This window comes from Varanus komodoensis, unplaced genomic scaffold (genome assembly GCF_004798865.1).
Source record: "Varanus komodoensis strain SLA01 unplaced genomic scaffold, ASM479886v1 scaffold7_3, whole genome shotgun sequence".
NCBI classification, from domain to species: Eukaryota; Metazoa; Chordata; class Lepidosauria; order Squamata; family Varanidae; genus Varanus; species Varanus komodoensis.
The window spans coordinates 17,952,142-17,975,077 of NW_025336480.1; the positions used below are offsets into that span (position 1 = coordinate 17,952,142).

A 22,936-nucleotide genomic window follows, 5' to 3' on the forward strand; every position below is an offset into this window, starting at 1 on the left:
AATTTTATATTGTTATTTTTGTATTGTATTTTATTGTGTTGTAAGCCACCCCGAGGCTTCAGCAAGGGGCGGCATAGAAATGTTCAAACAAACAAACAAACAAACAAACAAATAAATAAAACTAGTCTGAGTACAGGGCATCTAGTACTTCATGTGATTTGGAGGTGATACCGATGTTAAATGCAGCCCAAAATAGCATCTTTTTGCAGCTACACCACATTTTTGGCTCATACTTAGCCTGTGATCTACAGCAACCCCCAGATCCTTCTCATTTGCAATACTGTTGAACCAAGTATTCCCCATCCTGTAGTGGTGCATTGGTTTTTTTGATCCTAAGTGAAGGAGTTTGTATTTTTCAAGATGATAAGGGATATAACTTAAGTTTGCTGTGAGCCGTACCTGTTGTGTTCTGCTTATGCGAGTTCGTGTCCTGCCCTGTTCCCCCCATATTGCCCTTACTATGTGGCTAGCCCTTTTTATGGCCAGTATGCATTGCATGTTTGCTGAAGTCTGCATAGTTGCCATGGGCAGAGAGCAAGAATGTATGGCTTTTGTTAAATCCATTCCACCGGTTTCACAGATAGTCAGGCATTGTTTGTTCCATTGCCTACTGACTGATGTAGTAGGATTTTGGGTGTTTTATGGGATATACAAGATTTTTTCCCTCCAGCACAACTGCAGGTGTGTGCCAATCCCCCCCCCCCCACCCAAACAAAAAGGTTTTTAAAATTTCTACAAAAAGAAATTACTAAAAAAAGGCTGGGTTTTTTTTTTTTTTTTTTGGTTTTTGCAGAAACTGTGGGTCAGATTCATAGAAATCCAAACTTATTTGAACCCACTGTGGATCTCTCTAACATCTCTAGGCAGAGTTAATCCTAGATTCCAGCCACAAATACCTTTTCAATGCATGTGACTGGGAGACAGCAAACACATCCCTGTAATTTCCAAATAATTGCCATTATGGAATTTTACTCTCAAATGCAGTTGTCATATTCCAGTCACATGTGAGCAAATGGAAGTATCTTCTGATGCAGTATTGTCAGTGCATTTTGCACAATCCCTTTTGTGCCACCCACTAATGCATAGTGGGTGTTTGCAAGAGGTGTTTTGCAAGGTAACATGGGCTATTCCAGAGCCCTTTTTTAATCATGGGCAACACCTGTGCCCATGTTCAGACAGTTACCTGTGCCCACCTCTTGCGTGGACTGTGAAATACCTCTTTTGGAAAACGTACACAGGTCAACATAAAGAAGCTTCTTTGGACACTCTCTCCACCTGTCCCCTCTCTCATCTTTTTTCTCTTTCTCTTTAGCCTACCAGAATTCCAGAATTCCACACTTTTCTAGATTTTTGGCATTCCTTTAGTGAAGTTTGGGAGCGACAGGAACTGATCTGGGTTTTGAATTTGGAGAATGTTTCCTCTCTCCTATTTTTTGCAGTGCCCACTTTATGTTCCCTTCCCCTACTCCATCAAAAAGCCTAGATTTGAAATCAACAGGAGAGCCCATGCCTCCGGTGCTACCTTAAACAAGATTTCAAGAACACCTCCTCAGCATCCACTATATATACTTATTTGGAAGTAAGCACCATTGGAATCAATGGGACTTGCTTCTGTATAGACATTTTTATAATTGTCAGTTTCCTTTTTATTTTATGTAATTTTGGGAAAGAAATGAAAGGGAGAAGAGGGTAATTGAGAAGGCCTAAAGAGGCACCATTTTCTTCAAAGGATGTGGGGAGGGGGAAGAAACACAGATTTAACTCTCTGACACACCAGACTAGTAGCAGAGATATTGCAGCAAAGCTGTTCATAGCTGCACAGTTATATGGGCTGATTTGTTGCAGAAAAATTGTAAAAGTTTGCTGCAGCTATTCACAGCTGCATAGAAATGGCTGTTCAGCCAGCCTGGTCAATAAATGGAGGACTGACCTTCTGTGTCCTGCTAAGAGCTGCTCCAACCCTTGCTGGAGGTGAAACATGAAAGCATGATGAAGCCTTGGAAATTTAGTGTGGCAGGCTGAGGCCACTGCCACTATTCAAGTCATCATACTGCCCTGCTTCACAACAAAATCAGGGCCACTGCAATAAGCAGAAGCCTCATCATAAAATGGGTGTACAGCCACAAAATCCCACTATACCATGGCAGAGATTGCAGGAGGACTACGTGTTGCTGAGTCTCTCCTGCGGTGCCCAGACAAGTCAAATGGGTGGGCAGTTTGGGCAGAAACCCTGCAAGAGGCATGCATTTGCCTTGCATATGTGTTTCAGATATTACATGCACACACAAAACGTCTCACACATGCTGTTAGATCGGTGAAGCAATCCTTAACATCTCACAACTGTCGTCTATCTTAGGAAACAACACATTGCAGCTTGGGAAGAGAGGATGCAATCTACCTGCCGAATAGGGTGGGAGTACCCAAGAAAGTTAGGAAGCAGAGAAATTTGGCTGGACTGGGCTACTTTGCTTTTAGCAACAGGGGCTTTGTTGTCTCTTCATCTTCTCTTCATCACTTCACTTCATCACTATCACTGCGGGAGGCGGTGACTGGGAAGAGCAGAAGTCTTGCTTTGATGACACACTCATAAGGCTTGGATTGATCACCCTTCTGGACAGAAGCAGCTGTGGCAGTGGCCCTTGGGACTTGGAGCCTCACCCAAACCTGCAGAGCCTTTCATTTTGGCACTTTCCCCTGGAACAATGCTGCATCCAGGCCCAGGGCACTCTGGGTGAAAAGGCATAATCACCGAGACATCCAAGGCAAAGCTCTGCTCTGGCTGATTATAGAGAAAAACCACTGGAAGACTATTGTATATCGAGGAGATAAGGTAGTGTGACACAATTGCTCCTTCTATTCCTATATCTCCTGGGAAGACCTTAAGAACAGGGCCTCTGTAAGACCCAGTTGAGGCTCTCCGGCATGAAAAAATGTGTTATTCTAAGGCAGTTGCTGATTAGGATGGTACGGCCTTGGAATGCAGGAGAATACCATAAACAGTGGAACTGATCATCATGAAACCTGCAAACAGCAGGTGTGACCAATTAACCATTTTGGATGGCATGTAGCATTCTACAGCGCATAACACTCTAAAGTTTAGGATAAAAAGCCTTGCGGCTCCGCCCAAGGTGAGCTTCGATGCAGACCTAACCGGGAAGGTGCTGCATGCCAGCCGAATTGGGGAATCTTCATTGTTGTCCAGTGGAGCTCCCAACGACTGATTGAGGAAAGTCAGCTTGCTTGGTATTGTGCCTGCTTTAGAATAAAATCCTTAGACTTCAACCCAGGTGTGCTTATTGTTTCTGGATCCAAAAAGAACACTTGCCTTTGGCAAAACACTGATATCATAGCAGAGGAGAAGGAGGCAAACTCAGTTTTGATGCTGAGATGCTGTGACAAAAAGTGCTGGGAGGGAGGTATTTGAGGTAAAGAGCCAGTGAGCAGGAGAAGGGCTAGTTATCCCTTCCACTCTTTGGGAAGTGCTTCTTCCATATCCTGAATTAGCATTAAGTGGGAAAGATTAAATAATTAGCATTAAACAGAAATTGGGCATCCTAGGTTTTCCTTTGCCAGTTTCTTTTAGCTTTTATGCCCTGCTTGTGGTACTTCTAGAGAAGACTTTGACAACACCTTTGATCTGCCCTTTTCATTGCGTTTCATGGTGCAGGGATTGGGTTAGGGGGTGTTTTCTGGGATGACAACTCCCACTTGTGACCATCCCATGTTCCATGGCCACTTCATCTGCCGTTTCCCTTCCTTAAGGCACAGGTGGTGCATGTGTGCCTCCCAGCCTGGATGTTGTCCAACTGTACATCCAATCAGCCCCGGGTACCATTGCCAGCGATGCAGGGTGATAGCTACAGTAGTCCAATAATTTCCAGTGGGCCACATGTTCCCCATACCCAAGAGGGGAATGGCTGCACGAGGCTTTCTGACAGGTAGGGCCAGGAGCTCCCTGTTTGGCAGCCCTGTAGCTCTCAAGATATGTGGTTCTTTCTCTCAGTCACTCAGCCCAAGAGGGCTGAGTGTGGCCCTGATGAATTGGGTGGGTTGTGCTGACAAATGCATAGGTTGGGAGAGGGATTGCAACACCGCCTTCCGCCCACCCCACCAACTCCACCAACATGCATTTGCTGGCTCTTCTGTATACACGTGCAATATGTGCTCTCCTAGGCTCCTTCAGCTTGTAACAGGGTGCCTGATCATGTTATTAGGCTCAGTACAGAACAGCCCACAGCGTGTGGATAAGAATGGGCCCAGCATCAGAATCCCACGTTGTCCCCTTCCACTTCAGGCTGCCATGCAAGAGCGCCAGCCCCTGCATGCTTGCGTGAATAGGGAATGTTTTTCCCTTGGACCCTCTTCTTTCCTGCTCCAGGCAGACATGATGAAGCACAGGGAGCTAAAAAAGATCCCCACGCCTCTCGGAACACACAGCGATCGTCACACCCACGCATGTCAGCACTGGAATGGGCTGGGAGGCTCATTCATCCTCTCTCTCCCTTGCACCCAGCTTTCCCCTTTGCCATCCTTCTTGCTGGTGTCCAACCTCCCCCTCGTTCTACCTTCACAGTGAATTGGGCCCCTCATTCCCGCCCGAGCCATCTGGGAAGAACAAACAGCTGGGAAATTTGAAGGCGGCTTAAAGAACTGACAAACGAGGAGCGTGTTTGGCAGCGAGCTGCACTGCCCTGGAGTGCAGGACGGACTTTCCGAGTGTCTTGTCGTGCACCTTTCCTTCTCCGAGCTTCACGCTGAAGATGCCCATTCGACTTGAGCAGAGGGACAGCTACTCATGACACTCCACGGGGCAACTAGAGGGTCTCAGCTCAGCTCAGCTCATCACTCCCACCAACCTACAGGTCCAGTGGTGCTTTTTATAGCGAGCTCTGGAGTCCAGAAATAGCCTATTCTGGGGTGTGGAGTGAGTGCAGGAATTAGGCGGAGGGATGTTTGGTGTGTGTGTGTTTTAAGGAAGGCAATAAATCACAGGCGATTACAAGGCTAAAACTCGGGTCTAATCACTCCTCCGTATATCTGGCACTCGCAGAACATGCTCAGGCCGCTGTTCAAGCGGTGACATCATCACTCGAGGAATGCTTGTTACAGCATCGGCTTCGTCCTCACTCCAGGCCTGTCAGAGTTTCCATCCCAGCTTCAGTTTTAAATAGGGGGTTGTATTAAGATTGGGCCCAGGGACCTCACGTAGCCATTCAGACTGGCAGTATCTCCTTCTAGCCCCAGTCGGCAGTCACATTTTCGTTCATTAACACGGACAGAGGAGGGGGAGAGAAGAATGGTGTTCAGGCACCACAAAGGAGGGGCTGTTTTGTCTTCCCCCGCCACCTCAGATGTTGGGCCTCCTCACACCATGCACGGGACCCTGCTGTTGTTCTTGGGTGATTTCTAGGACTGCCCAAGAACTTCTGGTTTCCCCATGGGGTTGATCCTGCATTTAATGCACATGCTATGTGTACCCACTGGTTGTTCTGTCAAATGTGACTACCACAACCTTTGCTCATTTGTCCCGGTGGTGCCATCCACTGCATGGCCCCAGACAAAGGACATGTTTGAAGGGTCCCTGTGCTAAGGGACTGGCAAACTCAAAACAGACTCAAGGCAAAGCGCACAGGAAGGTGAAAGTGAGCAGAGATGGGACACGCAGATATTCTAGGGAGCTACAAGTTGACCTCTAGACAGCTGCTACTGCTTATGAAATTAACCCTAAGGCAGAGGTGAGGAACATGCGACCCTCCAGATGTTGCAGGATTGCAGCTTGCATCAGCCATGGCCAGAATACCCAGTGGTGAAGGAGAGTAGGAGTTGTTCTCCATCCCTGACCCAAAGGATAGTAAGATCCTAATATTTCACACATAAACAAGGCCTACTATGTTCTTGTCAGAAATGGAGCAGCAGTGGACAAACTGATCTTAAATCATTTCTGTTCCTATTTGCAACTGGCATCCCTGCTGGCTTCTTGCAAAGCTGGTCCTGACTGTGGACAGACTCATTTACACAAGGAGTCTCTCGAGATTATTTGAAAGCTTGCTACTTCTGGGCGGGGAGGTGAAGGAAGCAGAAAGGAGAAGGCTCATTTACACACACTTTCTGGAAAGCTCCTGTGGTCCCTGGCTGCCATTCCTCTGCCATTTAGGTCACAGTGTCTCCCTTGGAGTCATCCTCTGAACAGTCACATTAGCTCACCCCCACCTGCTGCCCGCAGGTGGACTACAACTCCCAATAGTCAGGCTAGCTGGGAATGATGGCAATTGCGGTGCAACACAGCTAGAGGGAGCCAGGTAGGGGAAGGCCAGTTACATAATGCGTGGTTCAGAGCCAGTGTGGTGCACTGGTTAAGAGCCCCAGGCTGGGACTCAGGTGACCTGGTTCGAGTCTCCACTCAGCCATGGAGCCAACTGGGTGCCTTTGGGCCAGTCACAGGTTCTCAGCCCAACAAAGGGGTACCTCGCAGGGTTGTTGTTGTGAGGACAAGGCTGAGGAGGAGGAGGGGAGGAGGAGGATTCTGCCAGCTGCCATGAGTTCCTTGAAAGGAAAAAAGGTGAGGTATAAGTATAATAAATAAATAAATAAATAACCATAATCCTCTGATCAGTGACAGGATTTCACCTGCTGGTCTGCCGACCAGCCACGGTGCATTTCCTGGCGGTCCTTGAAAGGAAGAGTGAGGCAGAGGGGAAAGGCAGCTCAATGGGAGCCAGCCGGGAGTCGCACCCCGCCAGGTCTGCCCTCTGGGCAGGGACTGAGACCGGGCCTTTTCCTTTCTCTCTGCTGGGAAGAGAAACGCTGAGGCGGGCTTGTGCTAAGAGCGTTTTCTCAGCCAGTCTGTGCTGGTATGTAGGGGGACTTGGGAGGAGGGGTCATTGTATTTCAGTATTCATCATTATGAATATTATTGTATTAAGTAACTTTGATGGAATTTGTATTGCTCTGGTGCTAATATTGTATTTGAATTCGTATTACAAGTATAGTATTACATTTATAGTGTTTTGGTATTTTGCTATTGCAAAGTTTGGATCAAGTATTCTTGAAAAGAAGCAACAACAGGTTTCGCAGTAGCCACAATAGGTTTTTTTGAATTACATATAACAATTTCAGTTGCGTTACATTTAATTTCAATATTTTATTCTTTTATTAGCAGTTTTGCTGCTCTGTTTCTGGTTATTATAGAGTACTTTCTTTTTTTTGGTACTATATTTAAAAACTAATACGCAAAATACTATAGTATGTATATAAGGCCTTTTATTTATGCCTCAGTGGTCCCTGAAATAATATTCCTATTTTTGCCAATCCCCAACTCTAAACAGGTTGAAAACCACTGGACTAGAGCATTGCTATAGTAGAGTTCTCAAACTGCTCCCCTCAAAAGCTGGCTCCAGGGTTTGGAGGGCCTTCGGCCAAGAGGCCTCAGTGGCCCCTCTCTCAGGGTGTCCCCCTTCGCCCCACTGTTGCCACTGGCTTCCATTGTGCCTTGTAGGCCTTTTTTTCTCATGGTCCGTCTTGTTTGCTTGACAGGAGGAGAGGCAGCAGGCCATGGCCTCTCTTTCTCATCACCACCATTGCCTGGCCCAGAACAAGAGGCAGACCTGTGAGCAGCTTGCCTTGGGGAAGAGGGAGAGTTCTCTTCTCAGTGAGAGGCAAGTTTGGGCAAAAATTCTCAAATTCAAGTATAAACTGATGGGATTTGAGTTAGCAGTGACTGATCAAGGAAGAGATCTTGGGGCTATGCTGGACAGTTTAATGAAAATGTCAACCCAATGCAGAGTAGCTATAAAAAGGGGCAAACTCCAGTTTGGGTATTATTTGGAAAGGAAGTGAAAATGAAAAGCCAATACTCCCTTATACAAATCTACTGTGCAACCATTCTTAGAATACTATACATAGATCTGGTTGCCACACCTAAACAAGGATATTGTGGAGTTGGGAAAAGGACAACTGAAATAATCAAAGCGCTAGAGCAGCTCCCTGTCAAGGAAGGGTTGCAACATCTGAGATTGTTTAGCTTTGAAAAAAGGCAAAGAAGGGGAAAACAGGATAAGAGGTATACAGAATTATGCTGGGCATGGAGAAAGTGAGCAAGGAGAGTGCTCTCTCTCTCTCTCTCTCTCTCTCTCTCTCTCTTTCTCTCTCTCTCTCTCTCTCTCTCTCTCTCTCTTTCTCGCTCTGTGTGTCATAATACTAGAGCTGGAGTCATCCAATGAGGCTTGTTGTTGGGAGATTCAGAACACATAAAAGGAGGGATTTTTTCAGGTTGAACTATGGAATTCCCTCCCATAACATGTTGTGTTCACCACTGTTCTAGCTGGCTTTAAAAGGGGGCTTGACAAATTCATAAAGGACCAGGTTATCCAGAGCTACCAGTCCTGATTCCTCTTTGCTGTCCCTAGAATCAGAGGCAGTGTACCTGCATATACCAGTTGCTGGGAACCTGCACAGGAGGAGGTATTCCTGCCTGCGGGTGTCTCCTGTGCAGCTGGTTGACCAGGGTGCTGGACTAATTCAGCATGGCTCTTCCTATGTTCTCAACATAAGAACCCTGCTGGATTAGACCAAAGGTTCATCTAGTACCAGTGTGGTGTAGAAGTTAGAGTGCTGGACCTGGAAGATGTAGGATCTTGTCCTCACTCGACCGAAGTTCTTTTTGCTGGATGACTTTGGGCCTGTCATGGGACACTCAGTCTAATCTGCCTCACAGGTTTCTGGTAAGGATAAAATGAGTTATATAAGGTGCCTTAAACTGCCATGATAATGATAAAGACCGTTTCCCTCAGCAGGGAGCCAGATGCCCCTGTGAAGTCCACACTTAGGACATGAATGCAAAAGCAACCTCTCCTCCTGTGGCATAGATCCACTTTGAAATTTATGCTAACATGTGAAGGTCTTTCCAGCAAGGCTTTTTCAGAGTAATCACCCTGTCCCATTCACTTTCCACTTGTAAGCCTCCCATATATCCCCACTCCTTCTTCCATCTTGTTTTCTTTCCACACAAAATCAGTCAAAAAGGCTGGGGCAGAATAACTACCCGAGGCCTTTTGATTGGAGGTTCCCCCTCTGCCTGGAACACTTCCTCTCCAATGCATCTGCAATCTGTATGCAGTCTTTCAGAAGCACACTGTTTGCACACCACTGTGCCAGGGGTTGCACCTCTAGTCACAGCAAGAGTTAGCATGGCTTATTTGGACTATGATAAGGCCATGACATTCTCCCTCTCTCTTCTCTCTCTCTTTTAAATGCTTTTCTTTTGCATAGCAATCAACCTCTCAAATAAGGGACTTTAAAAAAAATTAAGCACATCTGGCAAGTCAAAGAGAGAATGGGAGAGTCTTATCCCATAAGTTGTATGACCCTGTCAATACACTATTAAATCTGGAATGCTCCCAGTCATTTCCTCAGCTTACAGAAGTGGTTTAGGAAGCAGCACAGCAGTTTGGCTTAATCACACACTTGGCAGAATGTACAAGGCACCGTATGAAAAATCTGAGCCCAAAGGGGAAGACCATCAAGTACTACTGCCCTTTTAATTCTGTAAGCCTTGTGTTCTTGGTGGTGAAGTAGTGCAAACCTGAATCCAGTGTTCATGAGGTGCCCTGCTCCCATAATGCAGGTGGGATCCCAGCTGCCAGGGAAGTATCCTCGCAGTACAGGCAAATCCTCTTAGCTATGTTCTCGTAAATGTAAACAGGAGAGAGACTGGGTGCACTGCTTCCAATAGACTACTTCCCACCAGTACAAACTAGGAACACACAAACTAGTCAAGTTTGAGTCAACTAAGTTTCTTAATTTTTTTCAACAGTAAGTTTGATCCATCCTATTTCTGCATCACCTTGCAGTCTTTTCTAATTCACATTCACAGAATGCATACACATCTTAGAATGACTGCATTTTGTACTCACTTAGTCCGTGATATTTTGTATGTTCATTTGTAGAAAACATGCATTTGTGCAAGGCATTTTCCCAATGTCAGGCATTTCTGTGAGCTACTTCCCTAAAATATGCATTTTTGTGCTGATTGTTACCAATCATAAACATTGTGGTGCATGGTTTTGTTTTGTGAACAATCTCACAAAATTCAGAAAAATGCAAATATTGTCCTATCAGTATGTTCTGGTTTATGTGGAGATTGGGAATACTGAATTTGTTAAGATCTCATTAAAATGCAACCCCAAAAAATTTCTCAGTCATACCTAAGACATACTCACTCACATATATACACACAATAAAAAAGAGGACATTCACACATTGGCAGGACACTGCTTATGGGGAAAGGGATAGATTAATGGGGATTTAGCCAGTGGCCCATCACCACCATTCTCTAACTTTACACCAAAAATAAATGGAACCACTTTAAAAAACAAACTGACAAATGCCTGCAAGGTTGAGTCATCAACACCACTTAAGTCACCAACATTCCCACAACATTGTCAAAGGCTGCAAAAAGTCCTGACAGAATCAACCGAGAACAATAGCTCTTGAAAATCTCTGGGTGCCGATCAGAGCTATGAGCTTTATTCTCCATGCCCTTGTCAACTGAAACTTAGGGTGCTTTTATATGAGGCTATTATCGTGCAGTCACTGTTCTCATTCCCAGAATTTTACAGGGCATCCTAACAAAATCACTGCCATCCTCCTGTGTTTCCCCACCACTGCTATTATTGCTTTTTCTTACCAGAAATGTTGGTTATGGTACAATTAAAATTAGAAGATTGATTTGCTACATGATTCTTGTAGATTGGTAGGGCTCAAAGGCCTCCATCTTGAAGCACCCCAAATCAGTGAGAGTCTGGAGCACCAATGGTCTATCAAGTGGCGGAGAGCAATAACAGCCTTTCCCAAAATCTGGAAATGAATCGATAGTCCACGGAGATTCCTAGCTGGTTAGATTTATAGAAGAAAGAGTGTATACACGTGTGTGTGCTCATACGTATGTGTGCACACACTAAAATTACTATTTATTTTTGGACATTTGAACACAACTAAACTATTAACCCTAATGAGCATGATGGAACCACATTTAGGTTGCAGCTCTAAACATTGTTTCTATGGAGTAAATCCCATTAACCCCACTAAGCCTTACTTTTCTAAATAAACATACACAGGACTGTGTAATCAACCACTTTTCAGTACTGTTCATTTAAATGGGAGACTAAAGGACATGCTCAACAATTTCCAGCTAAATTCAGTGAGTTTTAAAAGTACTTAACTTTGGCAGGTCACACCCTGTATCTTAAACTGGTGAGCTATTTTGTTACATTTGTGAACCTGTGAAATGTTTGTACAGTAAATAATAAATTATTATTTCATTTTATTTGGCAGTATCTTAAGGCCTTTCATTAAAATAAGTAAAAACATGTGTTCCATCAACTGCAGCTCAGAACATTAACCAGTCTAATAAAACCCAAATTCATTGCCAAGTTTCATCTTTTTATATTTTCCAGTCAACAAAATTATGTTACATCTTCTTATTATATTATCATCATGGCTTAGCACCTAATTCATGCACTAGCCCTCCAAAAGCAGTTTCTAAATTTCTATTATTTCCAATTTCCTTGAGAATATTGTAAATGTTCACTATAATACGTAATGAGAACCATGGCAAATCCTCGTCAGATAACTCTAGTTCCCCAATTCAGTCAAACTTCAGTACAATGCAAACATCCTAACTGTCTGTTAAGGAGGTCCTTCTTAAGCAGCCATCCTCTCGGGAGGTGAGGGAGATGCGGGCTAGAAGAAGGGCCTTCTTGGCAGTTGCACCGTTCCTCTGGAATAGACTTCCCAGAGAGATTTACTGGTACCCTCACTGCTACCATTTCAGTGCCAGACAAAGACTCACTGGCTATTTTATCAATTGATTTTAAAGGTTATTTGGTTTTTAATTGACCCTATTTTTTATTTTAGCTGATATTAGTTTAAATTGTCTTATTTAATTATAATTTATATTTTAATTTTGATATACTCTGTTTTACATTTGGATTATGTTGTTAACAAGTTTTAAATAAGTTGATTTAATGTTACTGATTTTAGAATGTTGCGCTGTTTTTATATTGAGTCACACAGAGAGCCCAGATATGGGCTATTGAAGCGGCATACAAATTGAAATAACAAACAAACAATCCATATTCCTTCATGGTTACTGGAGAAGGAAAGTTATGTGAATACCAGCTCATACACATGTGTTAAAAGCCTGGTTGTCCTTCTGACTTTGCTCCAATGTATAATGTTCATGGGACTCTTTCATCATTCTCCATATAACTTCTGTATAGCCTGAAGTGCCTGATTCTGCCTAAACTTGGAAACTAAACAAGGTCAGGCCTGGTTAGAATCTGGATGGGTTACTTGAGTGTAAGATTCTATGATTACTGTTGTAAACTGCCCAGAAAGCTTTGGCTGCAGGCAGTATAAATATGTAATAAATAATACGAATCATCATAATCTGGGGCATATAAAAAAGTGGGATTTAGGTGCTATACCAGTGTGGATTGAACTGGACAATGGTTTACACATAATTCAGACTGCCTTCCTTCATTTGAGCTATTGTCCAAGACACTTGTTATCCAGTCAGACCCTGCAAAATACTGAATTCTTTAAGGCTGCAATCCTCTACCTCAGCTTTTACTTTTACAACTTTTTACAGCACAGAGAGCTTCAGCTATGGGGCAGCATAGAAATGAAATTACTGAACTACTAATAAAAACTCAATAGGGTTTACTACTGAGTAAACACACACACAATTGCACACAGGATTGGTATTAATATTCTACCTGCAGTTCCTATTAAGGATGAACGTAGAGATTGTCCTTTTCCATCAGATGATCATAATTGTTGTCAAGCAGACTCAACAACTGAGGTAGGGCATGAGAAGAAGTAATAAAAATCTGGTCATCTTCCCACTCTGAACGTGCATGAAAAGCATTGGCAGGCGAATAACAGCCCACAGATTAATTGCTGAGAAATCCTTCTTTGGTATCATTCACATGAACTGGACTGTTTTTTTAACCTATTTTTTTAGATCTGTTTTAAATTTCACTTTAAATTTTGTCTTGTATTGACCAGGTTCTGCCTGCTCATTTCTATAACTCTGGGCTGTTGCAGTTTGGTCTCTGGTGGTTCAGTCTGGATTTGGAAGGAAGCCAGAGCTCTGCCCTGATCCTTCAAGAGGGTAAGGCATATTTCAGCCCTTCTCCCCCATCCAAGATCGGCCTAGAAACACATTCTGTGCCAGGCAGCCAAATTCCACCCCTGATATAATGTAACACTGCAGCACAATCCTGCATTCTTACTGCAGCGGATCCCTGTAGGTTTCTTGTGCGCTGCACCCACACAATCATTTCCTTATCTTCTCACTCTTCTAAGAAACAAAAATAGAAGACAGGAAAGGCTGAGGCCTACCAGAACCCATACACTTGACATGGGAAAGAAGCTGCACTGCATGTGATACGAACGTGACTACCTGGACACATTATTTCTGGTTAAGTACTTCACAATACGCACTCTTCACCTGCCGCAAAATGTCTTCTTCCCATACCAGCCAGCAGGAGGGTGGAGCTGTACTTTTTTAACATTCACTTCTGTGAAAACAGAAGAGGAGAGAGCAGCGGAAGCTGCCTTGCAGCCGCCGCAAAGAGGTGCTGACTCAATCGCCCTTGCACAGCTGCCCTCACAATGTCTCTTGCCCAACACCAACAACTAAGAAGACACTTTGGCCTCCAAAACATCCACACTCGTGGAGCCACCTTCACCACACAATTCTTCATTGCCTCATGCCAATATCGAAGGAGACGGCTACCTCTACTACTGAATTCCTTCTTACCTCACACCCACAGAGAAGATGGGCTTACTCAGGCAGCTACCCCTGAGACCACAGATGCTTCATAGCCCTATCAGATGTGAGGATATTTCTTCATACAGATTGCCAAGCAATCACAATTGGCCAGGAAACCTATTTTACACCAAAAACATACAAGAGCACACCTACCTCCAGCACAGTAATATTTATTTATTTATTTATTTAATTAGTGCCTGTCTTTTTTTTCTTTCAGGGAACTCAAGGCAGCTTACATAATTCTCCTCCTCCTCTCAGTCTTACCTTTGCAACAAGAGCACTGTGAGTTAGGTGGGGCTGAGAGTCTGTGACTGGCCCAAAGTCACCCAGTGAGCCTTATGGCTGAGTGGAGACTCGAATCCAGGTCACCTGAGTCCCAGTCCCACACTTTTAACCACTACACCACACTGGCTGTCAATAACAACCACCATCACCACAACAATGATACATAGCTACTAGGTATGGATTTCAAGTAATGCCTGTTTTGGCCTTTGTGCATGTGAACTCCCAGCTCAACTTTCTGCTCAGCCATGAAGATATCTCTTGCTCCTGGACAAATCACTTTGCCTTCCCTTTCCCCACTGAGCTCTTATTTGGGGGTGGGGATGAATAACTCCATATATGAAGCCCTGCTGTCTTTGTAGGAAGGGGCAAAAAGCAAATTTAATGCATTCTAAAAAAACATTGATAAATACAAACACAGAAACATAGAAACAGAACAAGTCAGGAGCCTCTTGGGCCATCTAGTCTAACCCCCAGCTCCAGCCTGCTCCACTCATGACATACCTAAATGCAGACTGTGTGTTCAGAGAGGCAGCAAATACATGATGAAAAACAATGAGGCTATCGGCAAAGTGACTGATGTAAGAAAACGTGATTATGTGATGCTAACCATGCCAATTCTAGCTGATTTCTTCTCTGTCCACAACCAAGAGTTCATTCGAAGTAACATCAGTTAAAAACAGCAATAGTTAAAACCAGCAGAATAAAGTGTGCATGAGTAGCAAATAATACATGCTAGGTGCTGCCCATTTAAGCTGTATTACCTTAAATCTGTTCCGTCTGTTTGGTGTCTTAGTTCTAACATCTGCTCATCAACAGAATCAGATTTTTAAAAATTAAAATTTTGTTCTACTTGAGTTAATTTGCATTAGTGCTAATGCTTTGGCCATGTGCTCCAATGCACTCATATGTACTTGTGCTAATGTATATTTGCACAAATTCCCCCTCTAATAAAAAGCTGGTTCACAATTCCACAGAATCCATGTGACTTTAGAAAAGCTGGACTGCTGCTGAATCCTTGGGCTGACTGCACAGAAAACTGAACCCCTTAGACTCTGCTGCAGATTTCTCTGACATCATTTACACTGTATCACTGCAGCCTCAGGACACTGGATGTTACAAAGGCGCCGGGCTTTGGCAGATTATACTTGAGGGCACTTTGGGAGTTGGTGTGCCTACTCTCATGCCTGTTGGCCTCCATTTTTGAAGCCTTGTGGAGAATGGCTGAGGTTCCAGGGGACTGGAGGGTGGTGTCAGTGGTCCCAATTTTCAAAAAGGGTAGTAGAGGGGACATGGGGAATTACAGACTGGTTTGCCTTATGTGCATTTAGGAAAGACAATGGAAAGGCTCATCATAGCAAGAGATCTAGTAACCCTAAAAAGGGAAGGGAGGTTGGCGGCCACTCAACACGGCTTCCGCAAAAACAGGTCCTGTCAGACAAACCTTGTGGAATTCTATGAAAAGGTTTCAACGTGGCTATATGGAGGGGATGCAGTGGATGTGGTTCACCTGGTTTTCAGCAAGGCCTTTGCCAAAGTGCCCCATGATATCCGGGTTGAGAATTGAGGAATTTTGAGATAGCTTGATGCACTGCCTGATGGATTAGGGCATGATTGACGGAGCAAAAGCAGAGGTTATCTGTTAGTGGGGAATCAACAGAATGGTGGCCAGTGATGAGCGGGGTCCCCCAGGGCTCTGTCCTGGGACCCATCTTGTTCAGTCTTTTCATCAGTGACGCAGGAGGGGGTGACCAATCTGCTGATCAATTTGCAGATGATACAAAAATGGGGGAAATGGCCACAACTGAGGAGCAGGTACTCAGGATCCAGAAGGATCTGGACAGATTATGGAAGTGGGTGGGGGATAAAAGGATTGTGTTCAACGATCTTGTACCTGAGGCATAGGAATGGGTATCATAAGTACAGGTTAGGGGACAAGTGGCTGGAGAGCAGCACTTGTGAAAGGGATCATGGGGTACTGGTTGACTGTAGGCTAAACATGGGTCAGCAGTGTGATGTGGTGGACAAGAGGGCAAACACCATCCATGGTTGCATAGCCAGAAGTGTGGCTTCTAGATCAAGGGAGGTATTACTACCACTCTGTATGACTCTGTGCGCCCGCAACTGGAGTATTGTGTTCAGTTCTGGGCTCCACATTACAGGAAGGATATAGCTAGGTTGGAATCGGTGCAGCGTAGGGCCACAAGGATGGTGGCCAGATTGCAGGGAAAGCCATACAAGGCGAGACTGAGGGAGCAGGGTCTTTTCAGCCTTGAGAGGAGGAGACTCCAAGGGGTTCTCTTGGCAACATATAGGTACACGAGGCAGTGCCACATGGAGGTGGGTAGAAACCTGCTTTCCCCTGCAGAGGACGGCAGGACACATTCCAATGGAGCAAAGCTCGGGGAACCAAGGTTCAATTTGGATGCCAGGAAGTAAGCCTGACAGTTAGGACCCTGAGGGTATGGAATGGGCTTCCATGGGAGGTGGTTGAAGCCCCACCGGTGAGGGTGTTCAAGGATAGGCTGGACATGCACATGGTGGACACATCATGAGTGCAGCCAGGTGGAGCTGGGGGTCAGACTAGATGGCTGAAGACTGCTTCTGACTCACTCTGTTGCTATGTTTTTCTATGTTTTTTTCTATCACTGCTTCAGGCTCCATTCAACTGCTGGTTTTGATCTTCAAAGCCCTGAATAGCTTGGGCTGAGACGATCTCAGGAAATGCATTACCCTCTCCTATATGATCTTGCCTGTTCCACTTCAGAAGCAATTCTTTGTGTCCTTCCATCATCATCATCATCTGTATTTATTTATTACACTTGTATTCCGTACTAAGAGTCCTATAGGACTCTCTAGGAGAATTATAACAAAGCAGCTTATAACAATGAATAACCAAGTAAAATCACAATGTAACAGTAAAATAAAAAACATTATACAACAATACATGACAATATATAGCAGAAGGGAAGGGGTGAGAAGTTAAAATGATGTAATTTCACACAGTAAGGCTATATAAAATCTGACACCTATAAAATTATATGGAATAAAATTCAATTATTAAAATATCTGGAGAATAAAGTTGGTTTTGCCTGGTGCCAAAAGGATTGTAATGAAGGCACCAGGTGAACAGCTCTTGGGAGCTGTTTTCCATAGGTGGGGCGCAGCGCCCCTCTTCTGCTCACCATCCTCCTTAAATTTTTGGAGGATGTCTCTTTCAAAAGGACCTCCAAACCAGATCTCAGGGATCGGGTGGGTACATATGGGAGTGGGCAGTCCTTTTCCTGGTCACACACCATTTAGGGCAGCGGCTGCATCTGCTCTCATTCACAGGGGTCCTTTAATTAATTAAATTAATTAATTAGCAGAGAGAGAGCCTGGAAGCCTGCCTGGGCTGCTCCTCCACAAGCTGCCCCCAGGGCCACTTTCCTGACTCCACAGGCCAGTGGAGGTGCTTGGCAGGTAGGAAGGGGGAAGACCATGGTAGCGAGAAGGGAAATTCACTGAGAGAAGGATCCCTTCTTTAAGAGTGTTACTTAATCATACAGATGCACCATTAAGGAAGTCTGCCTTTTTGATCCATGCCCTTGCAATATCTGGAGGGCAGAGTCTGCAAAGTCCCTGTGCAGTCGCATCTTTCCCCTGTGCTCAGGTTAAATGGCAGACCTTGAAGATGATGTCCCATAATGCCCACTTGATGACGCGATGAAACACTGAGTAAAACACTGGGCCCGATTATCGCTGAATTCTCAGACTTGGCAGTGGTACGGACTCACGGCTTTCTGGCAAAAAGTGCTTCTTATGTTAGCCACCAGCTGGCCATTTTACTTACTATTTATTTCCATTTCTATGTTGCCCTATTCCCTGAAGTTACTCTAAGGTGGCTTTACTCTGGTGACCTTTGAGATTAGAAGGAGAATTGTGTGTACTAATTTTGTTGGATGTTTTGCTAAACTGCAGTATTAAGTTTATGTTCACTGTAAGTATAACCATAGCTGGATTCTTAGGATTTTAGCATTTAATTGTTCTCCGTTTTTGCAAGCATGTATATATTATATTCAGTGGGTTTTCACTGTGTTATGATCTGTTGTTACCTTACAACAATAAATGAGGGAATGGACGCATTGAGGGTGTCTTGCCCAAATGTCCTCAAAAACCTAGGGCCACCATTGCACTCTTTGTGAGTGTGTGCTCATACATCCACTTTCTGGGCAACTCTTCAATACCTTTATAGTCATGGATTAAAGCTATCTTGAAGAGGAACCATATGTCTATTGCATTGTTTCTGATCAAGCAAAGCATGGCCCCCATGTGCATGACAATGTAAAACCAAGAACTCTCAGATATCCCCACATTACCGCACTGAATATGGTACACTGGGACAAATATTTGCACCATTGGTTGTTAAAACATATAAACCCTGAAGGAACAAAGGAGAGGTGCTGGACTTCTTTCAGCCCAAGGGCCAAATTCCATTTCAGAGAAGATCTTGGGGTGTGGATTCAGTGGTGGCCCGAGGGTGAGAGACAAAAGCGAAAGAAGCAGGCCAGGCATCAACCATACAGCCTTTCTTGGCTCTTACTGCCAGCAACTAAGCCTTAGTAGAGGCATCTCAACCTGTTCCAATGGCAGAGGAACCACACAAAAGCCAGGAAACCACTGAAGAGTTTGGGCCAAGGGAAGGGGATGTGGCATGTTGGATTGGGACCCCAGGCAAGCTGGGTTTGGCCTCAAGGCCTGTTACGCCCTAGAATAAAGCATGCTGTTTTGAATAAACTCAAAGATGTAGCTAATGCTGTTTGCTTGTGTTCACAAGTATGTAAACGGCAAGGTTTTATGCATTTTGATAAATACAGGGAATCTTCCATGAATCTGATACAAGGAAATTGCAGCAATATGACAGCCACTGAAGTATTTCGTGGGACACCCTTAGTATGCAGATTAGCATCCAGATGGAATATTTAAAATGTCATTCTGGATTGACATGGGTAAAAGATGGTCCATAATCTTTGCTCAGTGTAGGTTCTTCACAGAATGACAACACAACAGCAGTAAATTGAGTGCATTACACTTTCTAGGGCTAGTTCTTTCTATACCTTTGAAAGCAATTCCCCAAATGCTGGATCTCTTGGACACTGCCTTTTGCAAACTGTAGTTCAAACTGGAGAGAAGTTGCTGTCTAAGCTCTGACTGGGCTAGTATGGAACTGTTTGACCTTGCACACAGGAGAGATTAATGTATTTTGCAATACAGTTAAGTGTATTTATTGAACAGAGACAGGTGCACACTAATAAAGGGGAGAGAGGCTAAAACCCAGTAATCACAGATGTTCTTCAGTGACCTTTTGCAAGGAATCTAAATGCATAAAATTACCATTGCTTTTTAAGATTTCTTTTCCCTTGACAAATGGGCAAAAATGTAAGTTTAGACAAGAATGTTTATGGACAGTGAATGCGTATGAATATTTCCTGGTAGGCATAAGAATTTTGGCAGAAGATTGCACCATCATTTTGGCAAGCCAGGGGTCACCAAGCCTCAGATATGGAAAAAGTGGTTACAAATTTAAAAACAATGGTGCTCCTTAGCATATACAAAACTTCTTTGCCAGTCCATAACTATGGCCTATTCCCATTTATAGGTTTACAACTAGGGGTCAAGACCAGACTATTCTCTTTTTTGAAGTGAACAACTGCATGTTGCAAGACTCTTTGATTTTAGCATTAAATCCAAGTTAAAGGGCATGAACAGTCATGTCTGACTGTGGCAAACAGCACAGATTTCCACCCCTGGCATAAAGGGATCAATCAGCAATACAGCACACAATGGATAAAGGGACTCTTCTTGCTTGGTTTTGCAAGATGTTCCTGAAATGCTATGTTTAGGTGCAGGCTAATTACTGAAAGCTGCACAGATATTGTCACCCAATCTACTTCTTCATTCATAGCCATGTCACCCACATAAACAACACAGTCCTATTAATGCCTATTCAGAAATATACTTGTTTTCAGTTAGATTTTTTTTTCAGAAATCTGGATATAAAGGTACTGCCTGAATTGTCTGAACCCCACCAAGGTGTTTACACTTGCAGAAGGTACTTTCAGCATCCAGAGGATCGGTGCCTAAACAGCCATGTGATCATGCCAACTTCTGGGCATTTTTATATGAGCAAACCTAGGGATTTGTGTTTCATTTTTACAGGAAATCACCTCCTTATTCCATGGTTGACAAGGCTATGAATGGCCAGTAGACAGAGGCCCTGTGCACAGGGAGCCTCTGTACTGTAAGCCTCAGTTGTTGGAGAGTGCAAGGAGCAGGGGGCTATGCTGGCATCCCACTTTCTCCAAGGATCTGCCCTGCTTGTAAATGTCTGGGCTGGAGTTACAAATGATTGCCCCACTACTAACCAAACTACCTGGAAGGTAAGTTCAATGTTATAGCAAATATCTGAGGGAAGATAAAATCCCAGTGGTGTCATTGACAGAAGATAAATTTCCATCTGTAAGAAGGAAAATAAGAGCCCAACTCACAACAGCACAACTTTGAAACTGGAAGGATCATCTACAGGGACCGACCTATGATGACTGCAACACTATATAACTGTGTTTATTCTGAATCCAGGGGAGTGCTGTAAGTTTTTATTTATTTGGGGGTCTGTTGTCTGGAATAAATTTGACTGATCAATAGCATTGTATATATTCAAAATGTGAATGAGGCATTTCCTTCATTGTTATCGTCAGTTGACACTGTCTCATTTGTGTTCATTTTTGTTCTTCTGTGCATTACATAAAGTTTGAAATATTTTGAAAAGCATTTGATATAAAGATTACAAATGCTTTAACATTTGCTTCAGTCCACTTAAGCATGAAATGATCTAAGTATTTATTCCTCTACTGCCATGAGAAGCACAAGTGTTAGTAGTTGCAGGGATGAAGAACAGCTTACGATTTTGGATTCCAAGAAGTCTGAAAGTTGGATCTGATCTGCAGGGTTAGCTGCCTACCCCCCCCCCCCCCCAGTTGAGCTTAACACCACACAACTGGACATGCACAAAAGGATTCCTGTAAAAGGCACTCTCATTGTGACTGCCTAAACCTGATTAAGGGGGCAATCCCATGCATGTTTAGGTAGAAAACAGCTGCCACTCTGAGCATTCCCCAGGCAGTGCACCTAAGCCTGCACCCTCAGCCTGTCCCATCCCAAAAATAAGCATTACGGGATCTCAGACACCTGCTCGCTACTTGCTCTAAGCTCAGCTGAAGAGGGCCAGAGCATCCTTCCGGGATAATAGGCTAGCAGATACTCCCTTACTGAAACCGAAGCAGAATATAAGGGGAGCCTGCAGCGCTGTCCTGGACTGAGGCCCTTTAAAAGATGTGCTGTTCGGCCCCTGCCAGAAACAACTTCGGGAAGTACATGCAGATGCGGGTTGGAGCCCCGCACGGGCCATTCTACTTCGGGGCAGGGCACCCCAGGGAACAGGCTGGGACAAGCTCGCACCCGCGTCGCTCTGCGCAGCGGGCGCGCACGACCCTGCGCCTTCCAGCGCGCAGCGTCAGTGGCGGGCCGTGGGAGCAGAGCTCGCCGCCCGGAGCGGGCGCGCCGGCGGCAGGGCGGCGAGGGGCCCGCAGCCTCCGGGGACGCGCTTCGGCGAGCCCCGGCAGGCAGGCAGCCGTCCCTTCCCCGCTCGCGCGGAAACCTGTCGCTGTGGCCGCGGAGCCTTCCGGCAGGCAGCCTCGTCGCCACCGGCACGGCGCTGCTCTGCTCTGCTCTGCTCCCCGCCCGGATGCCGGCGCGCCGCGGGGCGGCCGAGGCTCGGCCGGCTGCCTCTGCCCTCGCACCCGCCAGCGGGAGCGGAGCGCGGGCGAGGCAGCCCGTGGGACGGGACGGGACGGGACGGGACGACCGGGACGCGCGCAGCGCCGCCGCTCCGCTCCACGCTCCGCCTGCACTAGGACAAGCCGCCAAGCCGAGGACCCGCTCGGGCGCCCCTTCCTGTTACCTTCCCTCTGCCTCTGCTGCAGCAGCAGCAGCAGCAGCAGCAGCAGCACAGCTTGCTCGCTTTGCAGCCCGTCCCGCCGCGACGCCGGGTCCCGTCGAGCAGCAGCAGCAGCAGCAGCGCCCGCCGCCGCGGGACCGGGACGGCTCCCTCCCGCGCACGGCCTGCGCGAGACCCCGAAAGTGAACCTGGAGCCGTCTACTTGAACTTGACGCTTAGGCAGTGCTGCGCCGTAAGTATCAGAAGAGAAGCCCCGTCGAGACGCCTTCCTTCTATGGTGCTGCGCGCTCCTCCTAAAAAAAATAGAAAGTACACTGCAGTAACTGTCCAGCTGGCGAGATAACCGCAGGAGCCTCCTCTCTGCCTTGGTCAGAGTGGACCTGAGGTGGCCAGCGGAATGGGCTCACATGTTCAGACAACCAAAGGGCAATCGGCTGAGCCAGGGGGAGAGGAGAAAGGCGTGGATGTGGCTGGCTGCACCCAAGACTTCTGTGTTTGTACGCAGAAATGTTTATGTACCTATCATTGTCTTCATATATGCAGAACCAGTAAGGCTGCAGTCCTGTCTGCCCCAGCTGGGGTCCACTGTACACGGTGGGGCTCGCTTCCGAGGAAATATGCATAGGATTGGCCTGTTATTGGTCAGATCTGTATCCCCACCTTTTCTTTTAGAGAATTCAAAGCGGCTTCCATCATTCTCCTGCTGCTGCTCTCACTCTTCTCCCCACACGGATAACCCTGTGGGGCAGGTGGGGCTGAGCATCTGGGACTGGCCCAACGTCCCCGCTTGACTCCTTGGCTGAGCAGGAATTGCAGCCCAG

The 22,936-nt window shown here is 45.5% G+C and overlaps 1 protein-coding gene and 1 long non-coding RNA gene across 2 annotated transcripts in view; one reads left to right on the forward strand and one right to left on the reverse strand.

Moving 5' to 3' along the window:
* LOC123035923 (coiled-coil domain-containing protein 69-like) overlaps positions 1-22,936 on the reverse strand; it is a 51,650-nt gene that overhangs the window by 16,883 nt on the left and 11,831 nt on the right. Inside the window, exon 2 of the mRNA XM_044454612.1 lies at positions 22,119-22,303. Coding sequence (XP_044310547.1) covers positions 22,119-22,303 — 185 coding nt within the window. The remainder of the gene's footprint in view (positions 1-22,118; positions 22,304-22,936) is intronic.
* LOC123035871 lies at positions 4,512-15,054 on the forward strand. The gene is made up of 3 exons (XR_006417049.1): positions 4,512-4,862; positions 13,069-13,174; positions 14,055-15,054. It is a non-coding gene; the product is annotated as an uncharacterized LOC123035871 (long non-coding RNA).